The sequence below is a fragment of the Melanerpes formicivorus genome, unplaced genomic scaffold (assembly GCF_026170545.1).
Source record: "Melanerpes formicivorus ecotype bairdi unplaced genomic scaffold, bMelFor1.0.p_v2 SCAF_13, whole genome shotgun sequence".
NCBI lineage: Eukaryota > Metazoa > Chordata > Aves > Piciformes > Picidae > Melanerpes > Melanerpes formicivorus.
Window position 1 is genome coordinate 1,894,725 of NW_027142365.1, and position 21,815 is coordinate 1,916,539.

The 21,815-nt window shown below is 54.5% G+C and overlaps 1 protein-coding gene across 3 annotated transcripts; it reads left to right on the top strand.

The window, feature by feature from the left end:
* The first annotated feature begins 77 nt into the window (after positions 1–77).
* On the top strand, positions 78–21,121 carry SNAP47 (synaptosome associated protein 47). Of its 3 annotated transcripts, none has more exons than XM_068145822.1 (5): positions 78–124; positions 6,932–7,487; positions 10,293–10,777; positions 15,295–15,419; positions 20,596–21,121. In XM_068145822.1, exons 2-5 carry the CDS (start codon positions 6,991–6,993, stop codon positions 20,740–20,742), a joined length of 1,254 nt encoding a protein of 417 aa, XP_068001923.1. In that variant the 5' UTR covers positions 78–124; positions 6,932–6,990; the 3' UTR covers positions 20,743–21,121. The 3 variants fall into 3 exon arrangements, with proteins under 3 accessions (XP_068001923.1, XP_068001922.1, XP_068001924.1); XM_068145821.1 differs by lacking the exon at positions 78–124 and adding an exon at positions 3,367–4,244; XM_068145823.1 differs by lacking the exon at positions 78–124 and adding an exon at positions 4,448–4,470.
* Positions 21,122–21,815: the final 694 nt, after the last annotated feature.

Consider the following 21,815-nt stretch of genomic DNA (forward strand, 5'->3'; position numbering starts at 1 on the left):
GGGGACAGGAGGGACGAGCAGCGGCTCACGCAGCGCTCAGCCAATGGGAGCGGGCGGAGCGCGCAGGCGCGGGAGCGGCGACGCGGGGGGGGCGGCGGCAAGCGGCGGCGCTGCGCTGAGCGAGGTGGGTGTGGGGCTGGGGGCGGTGGGAAGGCTGGGGAGGGCCTGGGAGGGGCTCGGGAGGGTCTAGGAGAGGCTGGGAGAATAGCGGGAGGTTGGTAGTGGCTGGCTGGAGGGGTGGGGTCAATGGCCGGGCCTCAACTTGAGGGGAGGGTGGGGATGGGAAGGTTAGGATGGGCCTAAGGGTGGGAGTGGGAGATCTGGTTTAGACTTTGGGGGGGGGGTTGCTTCCGAAATTCACCTGCACGTCGCAATCTTGGGCAGCCTGCTCTGGCAGGCAACCCTGTTTCAGCAGGAGGGTTGGACTGGGTGGTCTCCAGAGCTTCCTGCCAAATGCTGCGACTCGGGGATTCGCCAGATGGTACAGACTGACAGTCATCAAGGTTGGAGAAGCCCTCGGAGATCACCCAGGCCAGCCTAACCCTTCACGTCCCCAAGTGCCGTGGTTTAGTTGATTAGATGCTGTTGGGTGATAGGTTGGACTTGAGGATCTCGAAGGTCTTTTCCAACCTGGTTTATTCTATTCTATTTTAGTCTCAAGCTGTGCCAGGGGAGGTTTAGGCTGGAGGTTAGGAAGAAGTTCTTCCCAGCAAGAGAGATTGGCCATGGGAATGTGCTGCCCAGGGAGGTGGTGGAGTCTCCATCACTGGAGATGTTTAGGAAGAGACTGGATGGGGCACTTGGTGCCATGGTTTGGTTGATTAGATGGTGTTGGTGATAGGTTGGACTGGATGATCTCAAAGATCTCTTCCAACCTCGTTAGTTCTATTCTATCCTATCCTACCCTATTCTGTCCTGCTCTATTCTATCCTACTCTATCCTATCCTACCCTACTCTATCCTATCCTACCCTATCCTATCCTACCCTACCCTATCCTATCCTACCCTATCCTACCCTACCCTATTCTATCCTATCCTATCCTACCCTACCCTATTCTGTTCTATCTGCTTGTTTCTTGAACACCTCCAGGGGCAGTGACTCCCTCACCTCTTCCTGGGCAGCCTCACTCTTTCAGTACACAGATTGTGCCTCATATCCAATCATCCCTATTTTTGGGGGGAATAACCCACCCTGGTTTGGCATGGTTTGGAGTTAGGCAGCGGCAGGACTTGATCATCCGAAAGATCTTTTCACACCACGAAAGATCCTGTGGTCCTGTGACCAGCCATGGAGGAGGAGAAAACAGAGTCCACCACCACCACATGGGAGAAATGCACTCAGAAGTGTTCAGCATGCTGATAGTTGACCAAGGGAGGATGAGAATCTGTGGTTGAGGTTTTGGAGCCTGGGGAGGCACGGGGAGCTGGCAGCACCTCCTCCCAGCGTCTGTGGCGCCTCCTCACACCCGAGGTTGGGACTAACAGCTCAGCTTGTGGGGGACACTTCCATTCCATGGAGTGAGCTCAAAAACACTTCACAAGAGGGGGGTTGAGTCACCTCCTTTTTATAGAAGCAGCCAACTGAGTTGTGTGTGAGCAAAAGAATTTATGGGATGCTGTGGTGACGCTGCCGGAAAGAGAATCCACAGCCCTGTGAGAGGAGAGAATGGAATGGAATGGAACTGAACTGAACTGAATAGGATAGAATAGGATAGAATAGAATAGAACTGAATAGAATAGAATAGAATAGAACTGAATAGAATAGAATAGAACAGAATAGAATAGAATTGAATAGAACTGAATTGAATTGAATAGAATTGAATAGAATAGAATTGAATTGAATTGAACTGAATTGAATAGAATTGAATAGAATTGAATTGACTTGAACTGAACTGAACTGAATTGAATAGAACTGAATTGAATATAATAGAATAGAATTGAATAAAATTGAATTGAGTTGAATTGAACTGAATTGAATTGAACTGAATTGAATTGAATAGAATTGATTAGACTTGAACTGAACTGAATTGAATAGAACTGAATTGAATTGAACTGAATATAATAGAATAGAATTGAATAAAATTGAATTGAGTTGAATTGAACTGAACTGAATAGAATAGAATAGAATAGAAATTAATAGAGTAGAATAGAATAGAATATAAATTAATAGAATAGAATAGAATTTAATTGAACTGAATTGAATTGAATTGAATTGAATTGAATTGACCAGGTTGGAAAAGAGCTTTGAGATCACCCAGTCCAACCTATCACTCAACACCATCTGATCAACTAAACCATGGCACCAAGTGCCCCATCCAGGCTCTTCATCCCAAGTCCTTGCTCTGTGTGGTACTGCACTGGGCTTGGGGGGGAGTCAAGAAGACAACCTGATGGCTGAAAAAATTAGTGATAAACAGGCTGTGGATGATGTGTTGATGTTGGGAAGCCCAGACAGGGAGAGACTGCATGTGTCATCTGCTCTGGAGGCAGACATATGTTCCTTAAACCAGAAAAGGTGAGCTGCTTGTGAATCAATCAAACTATGAAGGCATTTATTGTGAAGTCCTTTAGGTGCCTCTTCCTCTTCCACTCCATCCATGACTGTAACCTTCTCAAGTTTATAAACCTATCTTGGATTGTGTTGAAAGCCCTGTGTTTATGTTTTGGTTTTCTCCCACCCTCCTCCTGCTGTGACCCTCTAAAGGGTTTACAAAAGGTTTGTTGTGGTGGTTGGGTTTGTTTCTTCCTTTCTTGGGGGGAGTCCTGGAATGCTTTGATTGGTGGCAGGTGTGCTTTACAACTCTGTGAATAGTCCAAGTCTTTTAGCACAAGGAGTTCCTTCAGCAGGAGTAGAGCAGTGAGGCACATCCATCATCACAGCACCACAGAATGGGTTGGCTGGGGAGGGACCTTAAAGGTCCTCTAGTTCCAAGCCCGTGGGTGGGGACAGCTTCCACTGGAGCATGTTGCTTAGAGCCCTGTCCAACCTCAGCTTGTGTGGTTCCTGGGATGGGGCATCTGCCAACCCCTCTGGGCAGCCTGGGCCAGTCTCTCTTGTCCTTTCTTCATAGCATGTAATGGAAATGTCTCCTGCTCTCAGTGTCATTGTTAGCCCTTGTCCCAGCACTGCATCCCCTGATGAAGAGGCCCTCCTCCTTTTTCCTATATCCTATACTGCAAGGCCACCAGAAGGTCTCCCTGCAGCCTTCTCTTCTCCAGGCTGCCCAAGCCCAACTCTCTCAGCCTGGCCTCCCTGCAGAGGGCTTCCAGCCCTGCCAGCACTGCTGTGGCCTTCTCTGGCCCCATTCCAACGGGTCCCTGTCTGTGCTGAGGACTCCAGAGCTGGCCCCAGCACTGCAGTTGGGATCTCAGCAGAGCAGAGGCAGAATCCTCTCCCTCTACATGCTGCCCAAGCTGCTGGGGATCACTCCAGGAGATGGCTGGGTCTGGGCAAGCAGTGCTTGGCTCTGGCTCATCTCCAGCTTCTCAATCCCCAGTACCCCCAAGCTGCTTCTCCACAGGGGTGCTCTGCAGCCCTTCATCCCCATCCTGTCTTGATTGGGTTCAGAACCTTGCCTTAGCCTTGCTGAACCTCATGATGTTCACACATCCCTACCTCTCCAACTTGCCCAGGTCTGGTCAGATCCCTTCCCTCTGGCATGGGAGTCTTGTGCCCAGTCACAGGATGCTGTTGAATGTCCAGACCAGTGGCTGTGTTCTGGTTTCCTGGCTGAATAAACCCAGCCTTGGTTAGCCTTCTGTACCCCTGGATTTCTGCAAGGGATACATTTCTTTGTGAGAGAGACAGAAAGAAAAGAAAGAGAAGAATGAATAGGTTTAATTACCTGATAGGTTTTCACTTGGAAGCTCTGGCCTCAGGCACAGGAGTGAGCTGACTCAGGCAGGGCCTTGAAGCTCTCAGGTGAGTCAAAAGTCATGAGACCCAGGGCACATGCACATACATACCACAGGCCAAGTGACTGCCTCATTGCTCCTGCTGGACTGAGAGGGCTTGCTTCACTCTTAGATCCAGGGTTAAAGACATTCTCTCTTCTTTAGACCTTATTCTTTTTGGGGGAGGGCACAGCAGGAGTTTGACTTCATCATCAAGGGGCTTAACCTCCACTTTTGGACTGTGAAAGGAGAGGAATACTCAGGATAAAAGCTTCTGCCTACAGATGGACAACTCTGTAAAGGCAGCAGCCCCTAAAGTGCTGCCTGAGGGCTCTGCATCTACAGATAGAGGTAAGGAGCCTGGGATATGGTTTAGGAGGATGGGGATTTAGTCTACAGTTGGGAGACTGCATCAGCCATGAATCCTTCCACAGCCCTGGTGGCAGAGAGCAGCTTGAGGGAGCACTGCTGCCTTGGTGGGGAGCTGCTGGTGCTTGTATGGAGTCTGAGGAACTCAGCAGGTGAAAAATGGGCTCCAGGAGGAGATTTTTCCAAACCTTGAAGGCTGTATTGCTTGGTAAGAGTTTTGGCTGTGCCTGGATGGAGGCTGCTGCTGCTGCTTGCAAGGCCTGGGAGTTGTTTGGCGTTGACGTTCTGCTCCGCAGCGCCCGGCCCGGCAGCCAGCGGTCAGAAGCCTGCTCAGCTTTCTCTTGGGATCTTCTCCAGGGCCTACAACCTTTCTGTGACTTGGTTTCATCTGTGTTTACAAGATAACATCTCTGGGCAACAGCTTGTTGTGAGCAGCCTGCTGATGTTTGTGAGCCATTGGAATGTGCTGCCCAGGGAGGTGGGGGAGGCACTGTCAGACTAGAGAGGGAAGACAGTTTTCTCTGCAGGGGGTGGTGAGAGCCTGGCACAGGCTGCCCATAGAGGTGGAAGATGTCCCATCCCTGGAACCATTCCAGATCAGGTTGCCTGGCACTCTGAGCAGCCTGTGCTAGTCTCTGCTGACTGCAGTGGAGCTTTGCACTGTGTGGCCTTTAAGGTTCATTCCAAACCCAAACTATTCTAACCTCTTCCCCCCTTGGTGGGGAATGAATAGGTTTATCATGACCATGAACCTTCTTTCTCATTGCTGGTTTGGACCACCTGAATTTCCCTAACCTGCAGTGGGAGTTAAGCCTTTCAAATTCCCTGGGCTAAGCAGGCAGCAGCCACAAGTCTTCTTGGGTTGCCTAATTCAAAGCCAAGAGGGCTGGCAGAGTGCTTTCCTCTCTCACATTTTGTTCTGCTCTGGTTCCATGTGGCACAAGTGGCCTGGGAAAGTCTGTGCCAGGACATATGGCAGTGACAAGCTCTGGCTATGGTTGTGGCTATGGAGGGAACATCCAGAATCAATGAACCAGGTTGGAAAAGACCTCAGAGATCATCAAGTCCAACCTATTAAAAGCTCTTCCCAGAGAGAGTTGTTGGCCATTGGGATGTGCTGCCCAGGGAGGTGGTGGAGCCCCCATCCCTGGAGGTGTTCAAGAGGGGATTGGATGTGGCACCTGGAGCCATGGGTTAGTTAGTCAGGAGGTGCTGGGTGCCGGGTTGGACTTGATGATCCTTGAGGTCTTTTCCAACCTTATTGATTCTATGATTCTCTGATTTTCAGAAACCAATGTTAAGTAGCAAAGACTTGGAGTGGGAGAAGGGATGTCAGCTGCTGTGTGGGAGCTGGGGTTTGCTGCTTCCCTGACCATGAGGTGCTGCTCTGATGACCTGGGGGGGTGGTGATTCATTTTGAATGTTGTTTTCCTTGCTCTGCTCTGTGGTGACAGGTTGGACCTGATGATCTTTGAGGTCTCTTCCAACCTTGGTGATACTGTGAGACTGTGATACTGAGTCATCAAATGACAGCATGGGGACACAGGACCTGTCAGAGAGATGCCATGAGGCCAGCACTGCCCTGAAGCTTGTGCCCTTCATGCTGAGTCACCAGAGGCAGTCCTGCTTCAGTTCTGACTCTTCTGCTCCAGCTTGCTGCACTGCCATGTGTGTGCAGTGGCTCTGCATGCCAGGCCAGCAGCACCTCTTCCAGCACCACTCTGGCTTCTTTTTCCTCTTAACTCCCCCTGGGGTCAGGCAAGGTTTGCCCAGCAGCATTCTGAGGCTGATTCCAGTTCTCCCTAAACTCTTCTTTCCAAACAGTCCTGGTAGCAACTGAGCAACAACAAATACTTCACACAGCAGACACTGCAGATGTGGAGGGTTTAGCTTGGCAGTGAGGCTCTAGCAGAAGTTCTGGAGATCTGTGAGGTGTTTCCTGCAAGCCCCTCCTGAGCCCAGCAGCCAAGCCCTGAGGTGGAGCTGGCCATTTGTGCCTGGCTGTTTCTGCTCTCTGATGATGGTGAGGCCTGCTCAGGAGGGATTTTGGTCTCACCTGCACTGCTGAGTGTGTTGGATAGCCACTCTAGGGTCTCTTTAGCATGCCTGGATTTGAGGTGGCAGAGTGGAGAGGGAAGTGCCAGGTACTTACTGGCACTGTAGATCAACATTGGTCTTGGCTTTGGGGGAATGTGGAGGCAGGTATGCTCAAATCCAGGGCAGGGCAAGGAACCTGGTGAAGGGTCTAGAGCACAGGTGTTGTGAGGAGAGGCTGAGGGACCTGGGCCTGTTAAGCCTGGAGGAAAGGAAGCTGAGGAGAGACCTTCTGGCTCTCTCCAGCTCCCTGAAGGGAGGTCGTAGCTGGGTGGGGCTTGGTCTCTTCTCCCAAGGAACAAATGAGAGGAGAAGAGGAAAGAGCACCAAGCTGCCCCAGGGGAGGGCAGGTTGGAAGAGTTTCTTCATGGCAAGGGTCCTCAAGGCACGGCCCAGGCTGCCCAGAGCAGTGGTGGAAGGCTTTCAAAGCAGTGTAGATGTGGTGCTGAGGTGTGGATCAGTGGTGGCCTGGCGTGGGGCTGGGTTAAGGGTTGGGCTTGATCTTAAAGGTCTGTTCCAACCAAAATGATTGTGTTGCTGATCCTTCTTGTTTCCCTCTTCCTCTTTGACTCAAGCTTCTCCTTCTGGCTTGGAGGGCATTGCTCTTGAAGAAGAGGATCTGAACTTGGAGCTGATGAGCGAAGAGCTGCGGATCCATAGCTGGCCCTGTTCCTACTACCTGGACACCACCAAGCAATGGGTCTCAGGCAGACTCTCACTGACCCCTGGGGCAATCAAATTCAGAGCTGACAAGACTGGGGAGCTTTTGGTCGACTTCCACCTTTCCAGTATCAGTGAGATCAAGAAGGAATCTTCAAACCTGATCTTCAGCTCCCTCACCATCTTGGAGAAGAGCACCAAGCATTGGTTCAGCTCTCTGCAGCCCAGCAGAAATGTGGTGTTCAACATCCTCGAGCACTTCTGGAGGGAGCAGCTGCTCTCAAGCCAAGGTGGAGGAGCAGAAGCAGCAGCTTTGCAGTCAACAAAGGGAAAAGAGCTGACAGGGCTGCTGGCTGGCTCACAGAAGCGTCTGGAGGACACAGCAAAGGTGCTGCATTACCAGGGGGAGCAGTTTGATAACATCATGAGAGGACTCAACAAGATTGAAGGGGATATGGATGTGGCAGACAGGTACTGTAGCAGCCTCTGAGCTGAGCAGTGCTGGTGGCTTTGTGGTGTTTGTACCTGGAATGTGTGGGGCAGATCCATGCAGGTCCCTGAGGAGCCTGAAGTGTTCACTTTCACTGGCAGCTGAAGCCTGTGATGGGCTTTGGTGCATCTGGTTCTGATGGAATCACAGGATTGTCAGGCTTGGAAGGGACCTCCAGGATCAGCCAGTTCCAGCCCCCCTGCCATGGGTTCCAGCCCCCCTGCCATGGGTCCCAGCCCCCCAGCCATGGGTCCCAGCCCCCCAGCCATGGGTCCCAGCCCCCCAGCCATGGGTCCCAGCCCCCCTGCCATGGGTTCCAGCCCCCCTGCCATGGGTTCCAGCCAGGTTGGAAAAGACCTCAGAGATCCTCCAGTCCAACCTAGCACCCAACACCATCTGATCAACTCAACCATGGCACCAAGGGCCTCATCCAGGCTCTTCCTAAACACCTCCAGGGATGGGGACTCCACAACCTCCCTGGGCAGCACATCCCCATGGCCAATCTCTCTTGCTGGGAAGAATTTCTTCCTAACATCCAGCCTGAACCTCCCCTGGCACAGCTTGAGACTGTGTCCTCTTGTTCTGGTGCTGGTGGCCTGGGAGAAGAGACCAACCCCCACCTGGCTCCAACCTCCCTTCAGGGAGTTGTAGAGAGCAAGAAGGTCTCCCCTGAGCCTCCTCTTCTCCAGGCTAAGCAACCCCAGCTCCCTCAGCCTCTCCTCACAGGGCTGTGCTCCAGACCCCTCCCCAGCTTTGTTGCCCTTCTCTGGACACCTTCCAGCAGCTCAACATCTTTCCTAGGCTGAGGAGCCCAGCACTGGAGCCAGGACTCCAGGTGTGGCCTGAGCAGTGCTGAGTCCAAAGCAGAGGGTGAGGCTGGGCAGCAGTGCTGTGCCTTGGAGGAGCTGCAGCCCTGGGTGTCCCTGTGGAAGCTCCTGACACCTGCCTGGGGAAACAAACAAAATTCAAAGGGGTTGCTTTTGGAAGCAGGCTGTGTTTTCAGAGGGCTATCATGTCTGAAAGGGAGTGTTGGTTTCACAGTGGCTGTGGTGCTGCTCTCCAGCCCCTTTCATGGAAGGCCAAGCCAGCTGAGGGCTTCAGCAAGAGCTTGGAAAGATCTGCAGCAACAAACGGGGAGGAGGAAAACAAATCCCTGCTCATTGCTTTTGGAAGGCAGCTTTGGGCTGGGTTCAGAGGCACTGGGAGGTATTATTTGTCCTCAGGAATCTGAAGAGCTCAGTGCTTTGATTTTGAAAGGGAAAACAAAGGAAGGCACTGACCAAATGTTAGCTGAGAGGCTGTTTTATCTGCAGCAGGGAGAGTTTGCTCCCCTTGCCTGCAGGAGCCATGGGTGAAGCCATGCTCTGGCTGCTCCTGGAGGTGTTCTGATGCCTTCTGCGTGTGTAGCAGGTGCTGTGCAGGGGGAAGCATTGAGGGCAGCCCTGTGGGGCAGGACTTGGGGGTGAAAAGCAGGACATGAGCTGCTAATTGTGCTCCCAGCCCAGCACCAGCCCTGGCCTGCCTGAGCCCCAGCAGCATGGGCAGCAGGGGCAGGGAGGGGATTCTTCCCCTCTGCTGCACTCTGCAGAGACCTCACCTGCAGTGCTGGGGCAGCTCTGGAGTCCTTAGTACAGCAGAGACAGAGACCTGCTGGAGCAGGGCCAGAGGAGGCCACAGCAGTGCTGGCAGCCCTCTGCTGGGAGGCCAGGCTGAGAGAGCTGGGCTTTGTTCAGCTTGGAGGAGAGAAGGCTGCAGGGAGACCTTCTGGTGGCCTTTCAGTGCTCCAAGGGCTGAGCAGGAAGCTTGGGACAGACTTTTGAGCAGGGCCTGCTGTGACAGGACAAGGGCTGATGGCTTGAACTGAAAGAGGGAGAGTCAGACAGGAGAGAAGGAAGGAATTCTTTGACACTGAGTGTGGTGGGACCCTGGTGCAGGTTGGCCAGAGAATGAATGGAAGCTGGAAGCTGGATGTCTCACACCACAGCAGTGAGATCCCAAAGCACTGGCAAAGGAGGACCTGCTGTGCTGAGAAATGGATGGGTCCTGGTGAAGATGCAGCAAGGGAAGCAGAGCCAGCAGGGCCAGGGAGGGGATTCTCCCCCTCTGCTCCACTGTGGTGAGACCACAGCTGGAGCTCTGTGTCCAGCTCTGGAGCCTGTACTGCAGAAAGGATCTGGAGGGGCTGGAAGGTGTCCAGAGAAGGGCCAGGAGGATGAGCAGAGGGCTGGAGCTGCTCTGCTGTGAGGACAGACTGAGGGAGTTGGGGTTGTGCAGGCTGGAGAGGAGAAGGCTCTGAGGAGACCTAATTGTGGCCTTCCAGGATCTTCAGGGGGCTCCAAGAAAGCTGGGGAGGGACCTTTGAGGGTGTCAGGGAGGGATAGGACTGGGGGGGATGGAGCAAAACTAGAAGTGGGGAGATTGAGATTGGATGTTAGGAAGAAGTTGTTCGCCATGAGGGTGGTGAGAGCCTGGCACAGGTTGCCCAGGGAGGTGGTGGCAGCCTCCTGCCTGGAGGTGTTTGCAGCCAGGCTGGATGTGGCTGTGAGCAACCTGCTGTGGTGTGAGGTGTCCCTGGCCATGGCAGGGGGTTGGGACTGGCTGAGCCTTGATCTCCCTTCCAAGCCTGCCAGCTCTGTGTGGACAGGGCTGAGGAGCAAAAGAGCAGAGGGCTGGGTCCAGTGTGTAGGAGACCTTGGTGTCCAGGGTCATTTGCTTTGAATTGGTGGGGCAGCAGGAGCCTCCTGCTGGTTCCCTCTCTCCTAACACACTCTTCTTTCCCCTGCTAGGTTGTTGACTGAGCTGGAATCTCCTTCCTGGTGGCCCTTCAGCAGCAGGCTCTGGAAGGCTCCGCTGGAGGCCAAGCCGAAGGGCAGCGCCGCAGTCTCCGAGCCCAAGAGCCAGGAGGGAATCCTGATGAGAATTCCAGTCATAATCACCCACAGAACAGACTCCAATGTCAAGCCAGGAAAGCTCACCCTCTTTGCTTCTGGGTTGGAGATCAGTGACTGCAGCTCTCAGGTGATTCACAGGTTTGAGGCCAGGGAGGTGGATGACATCAGAGTGCACTCGCCCTACGAGCTCAGCGTGCGGCAGCGCTTCATCGGCAGGCCCGACACCTCCTACAGGCTGCTCTCAGCCAGGATGCCTGAGGCCATCCCCATCCTCCAGGTGCAGTTTAGCAAGAAGATGCAGTTCCTAGAAGATGCCCTGGGATTTGCTGGTGCCACAAAGTCTCCTCAGGTGGATTTGGGGACCTCCATCTGGCAGGCAGGTATGTGGCAGATGAGCAGTGCAGCTCTGAGCAGCAGGCAGGAGCGTGGGGCCCTCTGCCAGCCTGCTTGCATGGACTCTCTCCCATGCAGTAGCTTTGCTTGGAAGAGAACTTGAAGGTCACCAAGGCCAGCTGTTAACCCAGCACTGCCAGGTCACCACTGAACCATGCCCTCAGCACCACACCTCCACAGCTCTGAACCCCCTCCAGGGATGGGGACTCCCCCACTGCCCTGGGCAGCCTGAGGCAGGCTTGGGCAGTGCCTGCCATGAAGAACTTGATCCTCAGGTCTAACCTAACCTCCCCTGGGGCAGCTTGAGGCTGTTTCCTCTTGTCCTGTCATTTGTTGCCTTGGAGAAGCAGCACATTCCAGTGGCCAATCTCTCTTTCTAGGAAGAACTTTCTCCTCTCCTCCAGCCTAAACCTCCCCTGGCACAGCTTGAGACTGTGTCCTCTTGTTCTGGTGCTGCTTGCCTGGGAGAAGAGACCAACCCCCACCTGGCTCCGGCCTCCTTTGACAGAGCTGTAGAGAGCCAGGTGGGCTCTCCTCAGCTTCCTTTTCTTCAGGCCCCACAAGCCCAGGTCCCTCAGCTGCTCCTCACAAGTCTTTTAGCTTGTCCTTCCCTGCACACATTCCAGCCCTCAGTGTCCTTCTTGGAGTGAGGACCCAAAACTGACCTCAAGATTTGAGGTGTGCCCTCAGTGCCCAGTCCAGGGGAACAATCCTTTACCCTCCTCCTGGCCAGACCATTGCTGATTCCAGCCAGGGTGCTTGGTGGCCTTGGCCACCTGGGCAATGCTGCCTCATCTTCAGCTGCTTTTCACCAGCACCCCAGGTCCTTTCTTGCTTCAGTTCTTCTTCCTTGCTGCTGCTGCTCCTAGAATTCCACAGAGAGTTGTTTATTTGTAATCCAACTCTGGGTTCATTTGGAGAAGTTTTATCACTTAGGGATTCATTTCTGTCAGCACCCTTGAATCACAGAACTCTCAGGGCTGGAGGGGACCTCAAGGCTCAGCCAGTCCCAACCCCCTGCCATGGCCAGGGACACCTCACACCACAGCAGGTTGCTCACAGCCACCTCCAGCCTGGCTGCAAACACCTCCAGGCAGGAGGCTTCCACCACCTCCCTGGGCAGCCTGTGCCAGGCTCTCACCACCCTCCTGGGGAAGAACTTCTTCCTGGCATATAATCTGAATCTCCCCACTTCTAGTCTTGCTCCATTCCCCCCAGTCCTATCCCTCCCTGACACCCTCCAAAGTCCCTCCCCAGATTTCTTGGAGCCCCCTTCAGATCCTGGAGGGCCACAGTTAGGTCTCCTTGGAGGCCTAACCTCCTTTCCTTCCTAATCAGTGACCAAAGAGTCAGCTGGAGGGTGGGTGGGTTGGCAGGGTGTTCAAGAGCAGTGGGAAGGTGATCCAGTGCCCCACTAGCTGAAGGCATTTGTGTGCAGCACCAGGCCAGAAGTGGACTGGGGAGGAAGGGCAATGGCCTCTTGTTGACAAGCTGTGCAGGGCCCTGGCTTGGAAAAGCTTGTTAATAGTGCAGGAAGCCAGCCTTGGGCACCTGCCCCAAAGTGTCAGCACAACAGCTCAGAGGGAAAAACAACCTGCCCAGAGCTGTTCCAGCAGCTTGCTGTTCAGTTCCTGATGGTCTTAAGGCTGCTTACATAAAATAATTGGTCAGACAGCCCTCCTGTGCTTTGGTTTGCCCCTGCCCTGCTCTGCTCTGCTCTGCTTGCAGCTGAGTCAGTCCCTGGGGGCTGCTGCTCTCCTCCCCCCCCGCAGCTGGGCTGTTTGGTTTGGAAATGGCAGTGCAGCAAACTGGAGCTTATGGAAATGCTGACTTCCCCAGCTCCACCAAGCCCCTTCTGTGTGCCTCCCCTGCAGCCTCTCAGTGGCTGCTGGCTGGCACAAGGTGGCACTCATGGACCAGGCTTCCCCCTCTGCTCTTCTCTCCCTGGCTGCTCACAGGGCTTTCATTTTCAGTTCTTCTCTTTTCTTCCCCCCACCCCCCTGGCTCTAAAACCAGGGCAGGAGGAAGCTCAGGGTTACAGATGCCTGCCTCTGTGTCCACAGGTCACACAGTGCCAGCCTGGAGGGGACTCCAGGGATCTGGTGCAGCCTTTCAGCCTTTCCATGGGGTAGAGGTGTGAGTTTGCAGATAGCAAACACAGATTCAGAGACTTGCAGGGAGGGATATGCCTGCAGCAGGAGCATCAGAGAATCCCAGCACGGTGGAGCTTGGAAAGGGACCTCTGGAGATCATCCAGTCCCAGCCCCTGCTAACCCAGGGGCACCCACAGCACAATGCCCAGGAGCACAGTGCCCAGGGGGGGTTGGAAGCTCTCCACACCAGCAGACTCCACAACCTCTCTGGGCAGCCTGGGACAGGCCTCCAGCAGCCTCACACCAAACAACTTTCTCCTCCTGCTCAGGTGGAACCTCCTGGGTTCCAGTTTGTGCCCTCTGCCCCTTGTGCTGTCCCTGGGCACCACTGAGCAGAGCCTGGCCCCAGCCTCTTGGCCCCCCTGCTCTCTTTAGCTCTTGCTGAGCATTGCTCAGCTCCCCTCTGGGGCTGCTCTTCTGCAGGCTCTCAGCCCTTGCTCCTCCCAGAGCTGCTCCAGGCCCCTCAGATCTTTGTAGCCTCCCCTGGACACTCTCCAATAGCTCTCCTGTCTCTCTTGAGCTGGGGAACCCCAAGGTGTAGTGACCTCTCCTCCTCAGTGTGGAGGCAGGGCCTCTCCCAGGCCAGCTGAGTGCAGCAGAGACAAAGCAAACTGCCTTTGTATTGTTGGAGTGCTTTTACCTTCCTATCCAATGCTCTCTTAACTGGAGCATAGCTGGGAAAAGCCAAACCTCCTCCTTCAGCTCATTCTTCTTAGGTGCCTTTGTCACACCCTCCTCCTGCCCTTGTCCTCAGGGAGAGCAAGGGAGAGAAGCTGAGGGATTTGGGGGGGGTTGGAGGGAACAATTAGCATCTGGTGAGACTGAGTGGATCAGAAGCACAGAGAAGCTCACCTGGCTCCTGGCTGCAGTGGGGAGGTCTGTGGCTGAGGGAGGCCACAGCACTCATTTGCCATGAGCAGCATTTGCAGTGCCTGGTTCTTCCCCCCTCCAAAACCAAGGAGCATTTGCTCAGGGTGAGAGCAGCACAGTGAATGACTCACTTGTCTTACAGCTGGATGGTGCCTGAGTCCAGTGACTCTCAGGCTGAGAAACAAATAATTCCAGGGATTAGGAGCTTGCAGTAATTACTTGAGAGGGATTTAGGGCTGGGGACTTTGGCTTCAGCTTTTGTCTCCCTTTGCACAGAAGTAATGCTGTCCAAAGGGCTTGGGTGGGTGCTGGCAGCTGGGCAGCCAGCTGGAGCCCAGGAGGGTCCATCTGCCCATGAGGAGAAACTTCTCTGCTGTGAGGCTGCTGGAGGCCTGTCCCAGGCTGCCCAGGGAGGGTGTGGAGCCTCCTGGTGTGGAGAGCTTCCAACCCCCCCTGGGCACTGTGCTGCTGGGCACTGTGCTGTGGGAGCCCTGCTGGGGCAGGGGCTGAGCTGCCTGAGCTCCAACCTCCACCACTCTGTGAAGAGCTGTGTGTCCTGGCAGAGAGCTCTGGCACCTTCCAGCCTGCTTTCTGTCCTGATGCACACAAGAGCTGCTGTCACTGGCCTTGGCTGGCCCAGGCCACGTGCTCACAGGTGGCAGCTGGAGAGTTGACTTACTAAAGTGTTCTTCTAAGTGAGAGAGGCAACAGCACCCTGCCAGCAGGAGCAGGGCAGGGATCCTGCCCCTGGACTAGGCGCTGGTGAAGCCACAGCTGGAATCCTGGGCTCAGTTTGGGGCCCTTCACCCCAAGAAGGACAGTTTGGAGCTGGAGCAGGTGCAGAGAAGGACAACAAAGCTGGTGGAGAACAGGGCTGGGGAGGACCAGCTGAGGGAGCTGGGGGTTTTAAGCCTGAAGGAAAGGAGGCTGAGGGGAAACCTTCTGGCTCTCTGCAACTCCCTGAGAGGAGGCTGGAGCCAGGTGGGGCTTGGGCTCTTCTCCCAGGGAACAAGCAATAGGACAGCAGGGATCAGCCCCAAGCTGCCCCAGGGGAGGTTTAGGTTGGCTGAGAGGAACAATTTCTTCCCCCAAAGGGTTGTGCAGATCTGCAGCAGGCTGCCCAGGGCAGTGTGTGTGAGTCCCCACCTGGGAGGTTCAAAGCCTTGGAGCTGTGGTGCTGAGGCCCATGGTTTAAAGGTGCCCTGGCAGTGATGGGTTCATGACTGGACTTGATGATCTTCAAGCTCTCTTCCAACCAAAATGATTCTGTGATCCCATGTTCAGAGCACCTCTGGGAGCTGTGTGTCTCAAGGTTGGACTTGCTGATCCCTGAGGTCTTTTCCACCCTTACTGATTCTGTGGTTCTGTGATTCACTTACTGAGCAGCATGTGAATCCCAAGTGCCAAGCTTTCCTTGCAGCAGGTCCCTGCTGCTGGCCAGGACCTGATGCTGCAGTAAGAGCTGGGAATTTCTCTTGTAGCCACAGGTCTCCTGGGAGGAGTGGTGCAGCCTGGCTCTCCTGCCAGAGAAGGAGTGGACAGTGACCAGGTGCAGCTGCAGAAGCACGAGAAGGTCTCTCAGGAAGAAGCACAAGAGCTGAGACAGGTAGGGATTGAGCTGATTGTGGTGGGACCTGGGTCACTCCCTCTGCTTCCTCAGTAAGGTGAATTGTCAACCTCCTGAGCAGTCACTGTCCCACAGCAGAGCATTCCTCTCCCTGGAGCACTTGACCAAGCCTCTTGTTAGGAAAGCACACTGACACATTTCTAGTGATTGGCACAGGATCAGTCAGGGCTGGAAGGGACCACAAGGATCAGCCAGCCCCAACCCCCTGCCATGGGCAGGGACACCCCACACTAGATCAGCCTGGCCAGAGCCTCAGCCAGCCTGGCCTTAAACACCTCCAGGGACAGGGCCCCAACCACCTCCCTGGACAACCCATTCCAGGGTCTCACCACTCTCATGGGGAAGAACTTCCTCCTCACCTCCAGCCTGAATCTCCTCACCTCCAGCTTCATTCCATTCCCCCTAGTCCTATCACTGCCTGAGAGCCTGATCAGTCCCTCCCCAGCCTTCCTGGAGCCCCCTTCAGATACTGGAAGGCCACAATGAGGTCACCTCAGAGCCTTCTCTTCTGCAGACTGAACAGCCCCAACTCCTTCAGTCTGTCCTCATAGCAGAGCAGCTCCAGCCCTCTGCTCATCCTCCTGGCCCTGCTCTGAACACCTTCCAGCACCTCCAGATCCCTCTTGTCATAGGGACTCTTTGGCTGCAGCCATCAAGCCAGTTCTGTATCCATCAAGCCAGCTCTGTATCCATCACAGCCATGTGTCACCAGCTTGGAGAGCAGGCTGTGCTGTGGGGCAGTGCCAGAGGCTCAGCTCAGCTCCAGGTGAACGACATCAGTTGCTCTCCCCTCAGCTATTAAACTGTTTTCCCCTCAGGGATTATCAGCAAAACCTATTCAGTGACAGGATTATCACCCAGGGAAAATCCTTAGCCAGAACCTCTTTAAGATTAAGAAGCTTTAACAACTAAACCATGGTCAGGGTGGTGGTTTTCCCCTGTGTGGGTTGGTTTGCTGTTGGGTTTTTTCCCCCTCACACCACCCCTGGGCTCTCTTACTCTTTCTCTTTGCTAAGAAGCAGGAGTTTTCTTCCAGCAAACATCTCCCCAGCTGGACAGAGTGTGTCTTTTACAAACACACAGAGAGGAGAGAGAGTTAGGAAATGAGCAAAGGAATGAAAGGGAAGTGGGCTGGAGGTTTTTACTAGGGGAGAAAACAGTTATTGAAAGCATTGCAGCCTGATGGTCTTCCTCTAAATGGCCCTTGGAGGAGTTTCTCTCAGAGCTGGTGTCCAGAATCTCTAGTTAAGAATCCCTTTTCTGCTCTGCCCAGGCAGAGCTACAGGCTGGGGGAAGAGGGGCTGAGAGCAGCCAGGCAGAGAGGGACCTGGGGGTGCTGGTTGATGGTAGGCTGAACATGAGCCTGCAGTGTGCCCAGGCAGCCAGGAGGGCCAATGGCATCCTGGCCTGCATCAGGAACAGTGTGGCCAGCAGGAGCAGGGAAGTCATTCTGCCCTGTGCTCAGCACTGGTTAGGCCACACCTTGAGTCCTGTGTCCAGTTCTGGGCTCCTCAGTTTAAGAAGGAGGTTGAGATGCTGGAAGGTGTCCAGAGAGGGGAGGGGTCTGGAGCACAGCCCTGGGAGGAGAGGCTGAGGGAGCTGGGGTTGCTTAGCCTGGAGAAGAGGAGGCTCAGAGGAGACCTTCTTGCTCTCTCCAACTCCCTGAAGGGAGGTTGTAGCCAGATGGGGATTGGGCTCTTCTCCCAGGCAGCCAGCAGCAGAACAAGAGGACACAGTCTCAAGCTGTGCCAGTGGAGGTTTAGGTGGGATGTTAGGAGGAAGTTCTCCACAGAGAGAGTGATTGGCCACTGGAATGTGCTGCCCAGGGAGGTGGTGGAGTCCTCATCCCTGGAGGTGTTCAGGAGGAGACTTGATGGGCTGCTTGGTGCCATGGGTCAGTTGGTTGGGTGGTGTTGGGTGATAGGTTGGACACCATGATCTCCAAGGTCTCTTCCAACCTGGTCTGTTCTCTGCTGTTGTACAGGAGCACAGCATTTGTGGTGTTCTGGGTTTTCCCCCATTACAGCAGGTGTGCTGTGAATGATCACAGGAGATAGGATTGAAGACTTAGTTGCATTCTTTTTTCCCCCTTTCACATCTTATCCTTTGGAAGCTGTAGCTTCATGTTAGCACCATGTGAAGTCTGTGCTGGTTCTTGGCCAAACCTGCTGTTCTCTGGCCTCCTCCTTGCACTTCCTGGCTGGGAATTAGAATTGAAGCAGCTTTTGTGAGCTGGAGTGCACCTGAGGTAGACAGTGCCCTCTGCTCTCACCTACCCAGCTGGCACCTGCTGGTTGGGTGGCAGAGAAGAGTTTCACCCTGAGTTTTCAGGGCTTGCTTCCCCATGCAGACACTGTGCTGGCACAGAAGGCCCTGCTGCTGTCAGCAGCTGACAGAGCTGGGGCAGCCAGAGCTCCACATCTTGCCATCCTTTGGCCCTGCAAGAAACAGTGAGCAGCTTTGGCCAGGCTTCAGAGTGCAGGAGCTCTTTCCAGCAAGCCCTGTGGGCTGTGCAGGGAAAGCATCTTCACCATTTCAAGCTCCCTCTGGAGTGAGGAGCCAGCCCTCAGCTGGCAGGTGCTGACAGGGAAAGGGTTAAGGGCTGCCTTACCAAAACCTCTTTGGCAAAGAGAATGAAGGAGCTGAGAGTGCAGCCACTGGCCTTTGCTTTCTGTTGTGTGAGTAACCACAGCACCCTTGCCTGCTCTGCTGTGTTTGGAGGCAGAGCCTCGTTGGCAGGTGGACTGAGCAGAGCCCTGGAGCTGGGTTTCCATTTTACTGCTCCTCAGCTGCTCCAAAGCTTTTCTGGCCTCAACAGTTGTGTCTGTTTCTGTGTTTGCAGCACTGAGGGTGCCCTCATGACTGCAAAGCCCAGCAGAGGCAGCCTGGCTGGAAGCTGCAAAGAAGCAATCAATCATTTCCATGGGCAAACCTGGGCCCTTCCTCCCCCTCCCCCCCCCTCTTTTTGGCACAGCTTTGATTTACAAATCATTTGGGTGGCTCTTGGAGAGGTGGGGAAGGAGAAAAGCCTGGAGGAAAGAAGGCTTCCAGGAGACCTTAGAGCAGCTTCCCAGCACCTGGAGGGGGCTACAAGAAGGCTGGGGAGGGACTTTTTACAAGGGCTTGTAGTGATGGGATGAGGCTCAGGGGCTTTGAGCTGGAAGAGGGGAGATTGAGGCTGGAGATCAGGGAGAAATTCTCTCCAGTGAGGGTGGTGAGACGCTGGAACAGGCTGCCCAGGGAGGTTGTGGATGCCTCCTGCCAGCAAGTGCTCAAGGCCAGGTTGGATGAGGCCTTGAGCAGTCTGCTCTAGTGGAAGGTGTCCCTGGCCATGGCAAGGGGGTGGAACTGGGGGATCTTTAGGTTGCCTTCCAACCCAAACCATTCTGGGAATTCTCTGAGAAGTTGCCCTGAGTCCTTTCTGCAGGAGGTCAAACAGACTGGGACTTCATGAATGGTGGGAGTCAGCCCCTGTGGCCTTACAAAGGCCTGCAGTGGTAGGATGAGAGGCAATGGCTTCCAACTAGAGCAGAGCAGGTTTAGGCTGGCTGTTAGGAACAGGTCCTTTACCATGGGGAGCAGGTTGCCTGGGGAGGTGGTTGGGGCCCCATCCCTGGGGGTATTCAAGGGGAGGCTTGGCAGGGCTCTGGGCAGCCTGACCTGGTTGAGGATGCCCCTGCTGACTGCAGAAGGAGTTGGACTGGATGGCCTTTGGAGGTCCCTCCCAACCCAGACCCTTCTGTGACTCTTCAGTGGTATTTTAGGCTTTTCTGTTTGTGTCTTTATATGTGGAGAAGAAGCTCCTGGGAAGGACTGAGGGACCTCTGAACTCCCCAGTCCCAAGCAGTGAAGCTGTTTCCTTACTTCACTTCCCTGCCCTGAATCATACACAGGGTAGAGCTGATGATGTCATTTCTCCTACACACATCTACCACCTCCACTCTGGGGCTTTCAGCCTCTCTCCTCCTGGAGCTGCAGAGCCTCCAGTGTTTTGTTTGGGCTAGGTTCAGAGGAGAGTCCAGCTTGTAGCTTTGGTTAGCACAGGAGAAGGTAGATTAAGCTTGATCCATGGTTTGGTTTGTATTTGCACTTTGGCAGCCAGATTGCAGACCCAGTTACTCTCCCAGCAGTGTTTCTGGCTGCTTGTGAGTTATGGGGAGAGCTGGGAGATGGTTTCTGAGATAAATCTCACTCCTTTGGCTGATGTCCAGCTTCAGTCAAAGCATTTTGTCTGCAGAGAACTCCCCTGCCAGTGCAGCTAGGTAGGAGCTTCCACACTGCTTTCCTCACAGTGCTGAGTCCAGTTCTGGGCTCCCCAGTTCAAGAGAGACAAGGAACTACTGGAGAGAGTCCAGGGGAAGCTACAGAGATCTGAGAGGTCTGGAGCAGCTCTGGGAGGAGGAAAGGCTGAGAGCCCTGGGGCTGAGAGCCTGCAGCAGAGCAGCCCCAGAGGGCAGCTGAGCAATGCTCAGCAAGAGCTGAAGGGAGCAGGGGGGGCAAGAGGCTGGGGCCAGGCTCTGCTGAGTGGTGCCCAGGGCCAGCACAAGGGGCAGAGGGCACAGACTGGAACCTAGTAGGTCCCATCTGAAGAAGAGGAGAAAGTTGTTTGTTGTGAGGGTGCTGGAGGCCTGTCCCAGGCTGCCCAGAGAGGTTGTGGAGTCTCCTGGTGTGGAGAGATTGTGTGGGGAGCTGGGGTTGCTTAGCCTGGAGAAGAGGAGGCTCAGGGGAGACCTCATTGCTCTCTCCAACTCCCTGAAGGGAGGTTGGAGCCAGGTGGGGGTTGGTCTCTTCTGCCAGGCAACCAGCAGCAGAACAAGAGGACACAGTCTCCAGCTGTGCCAGGGGAGGTTTAGGCTGGAGGTGAGGAGAAAGTTCTTCCCAGCAAGAGAGATTGGCCCTGGGGATGTGCTGCCCAGGGTGGAGTCCCCATCCCTGGAGGTGTTCAAGAGGGGATTGGATGTGGCACTTGGAGCCATGGTTTGGTTGTCAGGAGGTGCTGGGTGAGAGGTAGTAGGTTGGGCTGGATGCTCTCTGGATGCTCTCTGAGGTCTTTCCCAGCCTTACTGATCCTGTGGAACTCCTGCTGTGGGTCTCGCGTTGCCCAGAGAAGCAGCTGGTCCAGCCCCTGAGCTCTCTGAGTCTTGTCTCCTGACAGATCCTGCAGAAGCTGAAGGGCCTTGCCCTGGAGACAGAAGCTGAGCTGGAGAGACAGGACGAGGCCCTGGATTCCATCAGCTGCTCGGTGGACCGCGCCACGCTCACCATCGACCGGCAGAACCGCAGGATGAGGAAGCTGACCTAGCGCCTCGGGGGCGCCGGGGCTGGCCGCTGCCAGGAGGGGGAGCGGCAGGGAGCTCTGCTTCCCCAGCCTGCTGCTTTAAGGGACCCTTGGATGGCGTGGGAGGCGTTTGCAGTGTCCCCTGGAACAGCAGGCTGCTGCTGTGCTTGGGTTCCTGAGGGGTCTGCAAGCCGTTCCAGGCTGAGGCGGTGTGTGTGGGGGGGGAGAGGTTCTGAAGGGTGTTTTGGGATGGAAAAGGTCAACACTTTTCCTTGGTGACTTTGCAGGGTGGTGAAGCCCTGCCAGCTGATCCTTTACTGCAGAACATCTGTAAATAGGAAGGGGTGGGGTATAAACCTGAGGCAGTTTTGATGTGCTTCTTTATGTTGCTGCTTTTGAAAGGGCTGGGGTTGGGGGTTGGGGGTTGGGGGTTTGGGGGTTGGGGGGGTTGTGTGATTTCCTCACTGCAACGAAGTGAAGGAGAACTGAACTGCATCTGAGACTACTTTAGATGATTACAGCCCATTAATTCCCTCTCAAGGTGGCTCTTTTAAACCACTTAATAACCCAACTGAGGGCCAGATGTCCAACTGCAAGTCATTGGGGCTCGGTTTTGTTTGGTTGGGGTTGTGTGTGTGTGTGCTAAGTTAACGCTGAGGAGAGCAACTGATGCTGAGAGAACCTTTGTGTTCCCTCAGCAAGGAGTGTTCATAGCTTTCCATCTTGCTTTTAATCTCCCCAGAAATTCTTAAGGGAGTGATGAAGGCTTCCCCTGCCCTGGGAAATGGAGAGGAGGAGGTTGGTGTGCATGGCTGGGCAGAGACCCCTTGCTGAGCAGCTGGTGGGGCTGCTCTGTGCCATGTCATTGACGTTTTGCTCACTTTAAGTCACCTCTAAAAGGGAAGTCCCAAAGTTCAGTGCATCTTCTGCCTCCCAGAAAGGGATTGCTGCTCTTTGATGGTCAGCAACACATTTTCCTGGTGGTCTGTTTCTTCCCCCTTTAAGCTGCACATAGGATCCCAGAATGGTTTGGGTTGGAAGGGGCTTTAAAGGAAGCTGGTTCCAACCCCCCTGCCGTGGGCAGGGACCCCTTCCAC